This window comes from Mustela nigripes, chromosome 11 (assembly GCF_022355385.1).
Source record: "Mustela nigripes isolate SB6536 chromosome 11, MUSNIG.SB6536, whole genome shotgun sequence".
NCBI lineage: Eukaryota > Metazoa > Chordata > Mammalia > Carnivora > Mustelidae > Mustela > Mustela nigripes.
The window spans coordinates 13040776-13048836 of NC_081567.1; the positions used below are offsets into that span (position 1 = coordinate 13040776).

General features: G+C 60.3%; 1 protein-coding gene across 4 annotated transcripts in view; it reads left to right on the forward strand.

The window, feature by feature from the left end:
- The window catches only part of AUTS2 (activator of transcription and developmental regulator AUTS2), a 1069563-nt gene extending 1061761 nt beyond the window's left edge, over positions 1 to 7802 (forward strand). For all 4 annotated transcript variants that reach the window (XM_059414736.1, XM_059414738.1, XM_059414737.1 and 1 more), the window contains 4 exons: positions 954 to 1031; positions 1826 to 1909; positions 2951 to 3173; positions 5380 to 7802. In XM_059414736.1, the coding sequence (XP_059270719.1) occupies positions 954 to 1031; positions 1826 to 1909; positions 2951 to 3173; positions 5380 to 6640 (1646 nt within the window). In that variant the 3' untranslated portion in view covers positions 6641 to 7802. The remainder of the gene's footprint in view (positions 1 to 953; positions 1032 to 1825; positions 1910 to 2950; positions 3174 to 5379) is intronic.
- Positions 7803 to 8061: the final 259 nt, after the last annotated feature.

An 8061-nucleotide genomic window follows, 5' to 3' on the forward strand; every position in this document is an offset into this window, starting at 1 on the left:
GCAGAGCCCGTCCAGTCAGGTCTCCGAGCCGAGCCTGCCGCCCCGTTAACACCCAGTGGGACGCCCGCGGCTCGTCCGAGCGTCGTCCTGCTTCCCCGGCGCGCACCCTCTCCCCTCCCCACCTTCCTCCAGGACGAGGACGATGCAGCTCCCTGAACACCTGTTGTTTAAGGCAGACTATGAAACACTGGAGGACGGAGAAACCGAGGAACACCACTGACCTTGAACTGAGGTCCCCGTTGGCAGATAGGGTCCGTTAGCAAGGAAGAGAGTAGCTTTTTCTGGCCCCGAAGCTGGGAGCTGCCTGAAGGACTTCGTACCTCGCACCTGATGCAGCTCGAGGTCCCGGGTCCCGCAGGCCCAGACCTTCCAGATGGTCTCGTACCCACCGGCACAGTCCTCAAAGGGACTCTGCGCCGCCCAGACACGCGGCTCCTGAGCCAAGAATTAGAAAATACAGTTTCTAGAACAAGGTTCTCAGAGTGAAAGACTTGCCCCCCAACATGCTGTCTGTGAAGAAAGTATCCCGTGGCCAGATGCCCCCCTTTCAGAGGACAAGTGAGCCCGGGAATGTACTAACGGCTCTGGAGGTCCCTCAGGGAAGAACCCAACACTTCATGCCCTGGTGTTTGACCCCCAGCTTGCTTGGTTATAGAACCGGCGCCCCACCCTGCCCGCCTTGTGCTGTCTCTCCGCGCTTCTAATGCTGTGCGCCCAGGTCTTCTCAAAGGAATGCCTTCTTTGGACGCGACCAGCCCAGCTTGGAAGGAGAGCATGACTTCTCCAGCTAACAGAAAACAGGCCGCCCCCCCGCGCACTGCCCGGGTGGACTCTGGCCACGTCCTTGTTTCAACGTATTTATCCCCGTTTTCTCATGGGGCCCCTCGGCAGCCAGGAGCGAGGCAGGAGGTGGCTTTCTGGGAAATCTGATTCTCTCGGGTTTGACTTTCTAGGTGCTGCACACCCAACCGGGACCCCTTTTGGGCCGCCCCCCCACCACAGCAACTTCCTTAATCCTGCCGCTCACCTGGGTAAGTTGCCATCGGCGATGGGAAGCGACACGTGTCTCACCAAAACCTTGGTTTGCCGCGCTCCGCCGTGCTTCTTGGCGGGTTGGCCGTGGTCCTGGACACCCCGGTGACTACGTAGGGCCATGTTGGGTGTGTGGAGAAGTCTGATAGCCGGCCCTCCGTCCTCGGGATCTCAGTACCTCTGACACCACAGTCTTAAAGTAGGGGCTGTGTGCTCACTCGCGATGCCGTCTGAGGCGACAGGCAGAGCGGTGGGAAGGAGCCGTGCGTCCGGTAGCCTGTACCTGCCCACGGGGGCGAGATGGTGAACTCCTCTGCCTGCCCACCTCTAGGAGGAGGAAGAAAAGGCAAGATGATGTAACAAGGAAGTGTTCCGTGCTGTTTCCTAGTCCCCTCGGGTTTCACTGCACATCTGTCTTTTCCTAGCAAGGGTGCATGCTCTAGCGTGGCCTCTGTTTTCTGGGTATTTCCTGCACGTGTACAGGCAGGTGTAGAGGCAGTGGCACGCGACAAAGGGGCGTCTCCACTGATGGGCCTGCACCATCTTGTCACTGGGAGCCTTACTCCTAGAGCCCACAGAGTACTTTCCCCGAGGACGGAGGACAGCGCAGGAGGGCGTCCTCGGACACTGTGCCCAGACCCAAATGCAGTGAGCCCCTCTGCACGATCAGGGACCGATCGGGTCCAAGTGCAGAGAGGGCAGGGCCCCGCATCGCCTTCCCATGCCCGGGAAGCTCTTGCCCTCCACTCAGCCCAGTCCTGCAACCGGTTCCTTCTTCCCGATCTGTCCACAGAGCCTTTTAACCGTCCGTCTACGTTCACTGGCCTCGCAGCGGTTGGTGGCAACGCCTTTGGGGGACTCGGAAACCCTTCAGTTAGTGAGTACCTCTGGCTTTTTTAAAAATCTGCCTCGGACTGTGTGTCTCCTCGGATCTGTCTATGGCTCAAGACCTTTCTAGCTAGAAGGAAACTGTCCTCGTGGCAAACAGATGAGGTCCTATCCGGAGAAGCCGGCCTCGGCCGTGGAGTCGGGGGGACGGGTGCAGGGGTTTCAGGATTCGGGGAAGCCCACTGTTCCTATGTGTCACTGATCGAACTCCATACAGCCACTTGAGCTCAGTCCCGCCATGTTCCGTCCCTACGCTCCGGGACTTTAGCTGCAGCTCAGACGGGGAAACCACTCTTCCTCCGCCTCACCTTTGGCACTAGTGGCACTGAGAAAACTCGACCAAAAATGGCAGGAAAACCGCCCCGGGCTGAGGCTAGCCCAGCATGGGCAGCGTTTTGTACTCCGTCATCTGGGAGGATCGTGTCATTTTCTACCAAAAAGTATCTCTAGTGGGAAAAGAGGCATAACACGGGCTCATTTTCAAGTCCCCGAAGGCTCAGCCCTTGTCTTTGGTGCGTCCGTTTGTCACGGCCCTAGGGGGCCCTCCCCTAGGAGGGGAGTGTCTGTCCGGGTCCGCTGCCGTCCAGGCTTGACGACCCGCTTCCGTCCACCAACGCCACGCGGATAGTGGCGGTCCCGTTGGCGGGGCTGTGGGGGAGGGAGGAGCCGGAAGGCACCTCGGCGATGGGTGTTGTTCACGAGAGGACCCCCTTCTGCATGCCGGGGGCTCCTGCATGCACCAGACGTGTTCCATGGGGCGCCCTTGGCACCTGTCCGGCCCCTTTCCTCCGCAGTCCTCCCCCTCCCGCCCCGTCGGCTTGGGTTAGAGAGCGAGAGGCTTGAGCTGCCGGTCCAGGGTGGGGCGGCGCCCCTCTAATGAGTCTGTCGATCTCCTTTCCTTTTCCAGCTCCCCATAACATGTACTCATTTTAACTCTGAGTGCTGTTAGACGTTCCGGGGTAAGTACCTTCATTACGGCGGATTATATGATTTCTCTTAAACCTTTTTGTTTTCCACTTCACCATTTCAGCACCCAACTCAATGTTCGGCCACAAGGATGGCCCCAGTGTGCAGAACTTTAGCAACCCTCACGAACCCTGGAACCGGCTCCACCGCACGCCTCCGTCGTTCCCGACCCCTCCGCCCTGGCTGAAGCCAGGGGAGCTGGAGCGTAGCGCGTCCGCTGCCGCTCATGACAGAGATAGAGATGTAGATAAACGAGACTCCTCCGTTAGTAAAGATGACAAAGAAAGGTACGGAAAGAACCCGCTCTCGAGTCCCACTGGGGGAGCCCGCCGTGCGCCCAGGACGGCCGCGCCCCCGCCCCGACCCAGCCTCGTGCTCGGGTGGGCCGTGTGGCCCCCGCTCCGGGCTCGGCCCCGGGCCAGCCCCGCAAGTCCCCTCTGCCCCCTAGAGCACCGCCCCATAGGCTACGCCCACAGCGCAGCGAGAGCGTCCCGACTCAGACACAGACCCGCCCTGAGAACCCGCGAGGCCCCCGCGAGGCCCCCGCGAGCGCTAGTGTGCCCCAGCAGAACTCTCTCTCCGAGACAGCGAGCTGGAGCTCCGGACCCAACACACACAGCATGAATCAACACCATATTTGCTTTCAAGTTCGTGCAGTCCATTAAATCATCCATAGGTTTTTTTTTTTTGGTTTTTTTCCCTGTCTCTTTCCCTCTTTCCTTTTGTTGCTTTTAGAAAGTCACATTTGCATTGTTTCATCATATTTTTCTCAAGTTTTGTTCAAACCCCAATCCCGGGCTCACAGAGGACAAGCAGAAGTTTGCTAACCTCGATGCCGAGGAGCGTCCGCGCGTTCCCGGTGTGGGTTTTGCTTTGCCAGTGGGGAAGTTACTTCGACTAACCGTGTTTTCAGCTCTGCACTTGGTAACCCGTGCCTGTAACAGGAACCGCCTTAAGGAGGAAAAGGTCTTAGGGTATTTTTGCTGAAGAATGTCCTGGGCATTCTCAAGCAAGCATCCCTGTTTTCTTGCTGGAGGCAGTTTTCCTCCTGCTCAGACTGTGAAGCAGGGAAGACCAGATACGCTCGACAGGAAAGCCCTGCCAGCCTCTCCCTTGGGTACTTGGGTCTCAAACAGGATCCAGATCTTGGATTTTCCTTCCTGTGTGTGGGGCGCGTGTGCGCACATGCACGCCCACTAGGGATTTAAAAGGATTCGGTCTCACAGACCCTAAGTGTGCCAGATCAGCATGTCCTCCTCATTCTCGCTGATGTTGTCTCAGAAAAGAAAAAGACACACTTTCCTTCAAGACAGTGTGTTCGAGCTCTTAGCGGGAGGAGCACTCGGGGCGGTCAGCTCTCCGCTGTGAACCGCCGGGGCCCGGCCAGGGCACTCTCTCGGGGCCGTCTGTCGGTGACCAGAAGACGGTGGGGCAGCAAACCTTCTCGCATCTTTCTTGATGGAGTCCAAACGGCCTTTGGATTCAAATCCGGAAACGTGATAAAACACGCTTGTTGATTCTTCCCTTAGCAGGAAGAGGCCTCCGTGTTGGCTAGAAACCGCATCTGTAGGGAACCCCCCCCCCCCTCTCTCCCCCCCCCCCCGCCTTGGGAGCTGCTGAGCCAGTGAGGTGCCTTGCCCCTGGCCTCAGCCCCATCTGTCTCGCACAGTCCCTGCAACGTGCCCGGTCCGGTCTTCCCTCGTCCTGTCGGCCTCGTGGTCCTTCTGTGCTCCGCATCCCATGCCCTGGACGCTTCAGCCCATCCCAGCCAGGCCCCTAAGACTCTTCTTCCACGTGTCCACTCCCAGACGCCCTCAGAATGGTTCTCCACTTGTCCCCTGAGGCCCGGGGAACCCCCTTTTCCTCCCGGCTTTCCTCCATCTTCTCCCCAGATTTCCGCCTTGTCCCTCCTGGGACACAAGTGCCGTTTGCAACCCATGAGCCCCGAACTCGTGGTTTCCCTTAGAGCCCCTCCCGGGCTGCATCTCTCAGGGCCTCTGAGACGGGTCACTCGTCCTCACGTCTGGAGTCCCAAGCTCCTATCCTGTTCGCGTCAGACGCTTCCTCCCTCCGGCTCAGTGTCACAGAAGGGGCAGAAAGGTCATCTTCGTGTTTGGGCTGCTCAGGCATTTCTGCTCGACCCTAAATGATCCCAGCGGTCGAGACAGGTGGGCTGTGTCGCCAGAGCACTGTTACTGTCCCTACTGGTCCACGTCCACTTGCCGAAAACCCTTCCTCCGTGGTCTTGACGGACCATGTGACTCTTACATACAGGATGATTCCCCTCGGGCCCCCACGCGCCCTCATGCCCAGCACTTCGCCCCCTAAAGCGTCCTCTGACGTCTCGGTGAGTAGGGTCAGGAGGGCCGGCGGCCCCGGCGAGCGCAGGCACCAGACCCGAGCCCGTCCTCCCAGCGCCGTCCCACTGGCAGCCCCTCGCCAGGCCGGCAGGCCCGCTTCATCTGCTTCTCTGTCTGCCTCTCTCTTCCTCAGGGAAAGCGTTGAGAAGAGACACTCCAGCCACCCTTCACCAGCACCCGTCCTCCCGGCGAGCGCCCTGGGACCTAACCGTAGCTCCGCCGAACAGATCAGGGGTCATTTGAACACGGAGGCGCGTGAGAAAGACAGATCCAAAGAGAGGGAGAGAGACCACTCGGAGCCCCGCAAGGACCCGGCCGCCGACGAGCACAAGGCAAAGGAGGGCCCCCTGCCCGAGAAGGACGGCCACGGCCACGGCCACGGCCACGAGGGGCGGGCCGCGGGCGAAGAGGCCAAGCAGCTGGCCCGGGTGCCGTCGCCCTACGTGCGGACCCCCGTGCTGGAGAGCGCCAGGCCCAACAGCACCTCGAGCCGCGAGGCCGAGCCGCGCAAGGGCGAGCCGGCCCACGAGAACCCCAAGAAGGGCGCGGAGGTCAAGGTGAAGGAGGAGCGCAAAGAGGAGCACGACCTGCCTCCGGAGGCCCCGCACACCCACCGGCCGGCCGAGCCGCCGCCGCCCGGCTCCTCGTCCGGCGCGCACCCGGGGCCCCTGGCCTCGATGCCCATGACGGTGGGGGTGACCGGCGTCCACCCGCTGGCCAGCATCGGCGGCCTGGACAGGACGCGCATGATGACCCCCTTCATGGGCATCAGTGCCATCCCGGGCGGGGAGCGGTTCCCGTACCCTTCCCTCCACTGGGACCCCATACGGGACCCGCTGAGGGACCCCTACCGAGAGCTGGACATCCACCGCAGAGACCCGCTGGGCAGGGACTTCCTGCTGAGGAACGACCCCCTCCACCGTCTCTCGACCCCCCGGCTGTACGAGGCCGACCGCTCCTTCCGGGACAGGGAGCCTCACGACTACAACCACCACCACCACCACCACCACCACCCGCTGGCCGTGGACCCTCGGCGGGAACACGAGCGCGGGGCGCACCTGGACGAGCGGGAGCGTCTGCACGTGCTCCGGGAGGACTACGAGCACACGCGGCTGCACTCGGTGCACCCCGCCTCCCTGGACGGGCACCTGCCGCACCCCAGCCTCATCACGCCGGGGCTCCCCAGCATGCACTACCCCCGGATCAGCCCCACGGCGGGCCACCAGAACGGACTGCTCAACAAGACGCCCCCGACGGCCGCGCTGAGCGCGCCCCCGCCGCTCATCTCCACGCTGGGGGGCCGCCCCGTCTCGCCCCGCAGGACTACTCCTCTGTCCGCAGAGATGAGGGAGAGGCCCCCTTCCCACACCCTGAAGGACATCGAGGCTCGGTAAGGAGAGCAGGGCCCGAGCGAGGATGGAGAAGCCCCACGCCCACACGACGCCAGACTTGAGAGAGAGAGAGGGACGGGGGGGAGAGCGAGAGAGGACGGACCGCTGCCACGGACTGGGGGCCACGCGCCCCCGCCTCCGCCCCTTGTAAAAAATGTATAGACTCCGTGCAGATTTTGAAATGGTTTTTGTATATTCTATGTTGAAATTTTTCAGGTCTTTTAGCCAAGTCCGATGTTCTCACATCCCTAACTCTTTCAGTTTCTCGTATAAAACTTTGTTGATTTGAACCAAAACAGCGAAGATGGCCTACACACCCGGCGCGGTGGTGACTGGGGGGGAGGCGGCGGCGGCGCCCGCGGTCCGGCGCGGAGCTCCCGCAGGTGAGCAGGGGAGGCCGTGTACATAGTCCTGTAAAGAAACGTTGCTTCGGGAGCTCGTGGTTCATATATGCAAAGGGTAAGATGAAAGCTTTACTTTGTACAAATGTAAATAGATACAGAGTAAGAAACCTAATACATTACTACTTCTTCAAATGTGCTATCTGCAGACTTACTACCCGCGAGCGCGGTCGGCTGCGGCCGCGTTCCCACGTGTTGTTAGAGACAGCTAAACCCTTCAACTATGCAATGAATGTCGGGGCTTCTCTCGAAAGCCCTCTTGACTCAAAGGAGCCTTTTCAAACCCATTTACAACATCCTTAAGGTCATATTTTCCCTGAACAAGCACTCACGTGATAGGACTGTTTTCCTTGCTTGTTTTTTCAAACGGAGAAACCTCCTCTTTTGCGGATCGGACCCCAGGCCGAAAACGTGGCTTCCGAAGTGGTGGCCTGTGGGCCATGGCAGTGGGGGCGGGGGGGGGGGGGGGGGGGGGAGCGAGAGCAGCGCAGCCGGTGCCGGGGGAGGATGGGGTTGTCAGATGCCCAAATCAGGGGACACAGGCCGCCAGCACCCCGTCGTCACCAGTTCCGGGATTTCACGCCCCCTCCTGTGGGAGCCACGCATTTGTTTTGTTTTGTTTTTAGCGTGTCCCATGTCCTCTCTGCACACAGCCTCCTCGTTCGCGGATGAGGTGGGATCCCACCCAAACAAATCCTGAAAGAAAGCTTCACGTTTTCTCAGATGATGGATATGTTTCTCACTGTACTCGGTAGCCGGGGGACCGAAGGGGCGCGTCTGCCCCCGTGACTCGCGGCGCTCCCGTGGGTCGGAAGGTCTGGAGGTGCCGGGACAGGTGGGGCCGGCCCCGCCCCGGAGAGGCGCAGAGGGTGAACAGTGGCAGAGACCAAGTCCTGTGTGTGCGTGTGGTTTTGAGTTCGCATCAACCTTAACGTGTCTTCATAATACTTTTATAAAACATTAAGCCTCTTGTCTACATATTTGGAGAGAATATGACTTTACTAGCAGAGAAATACACTATAT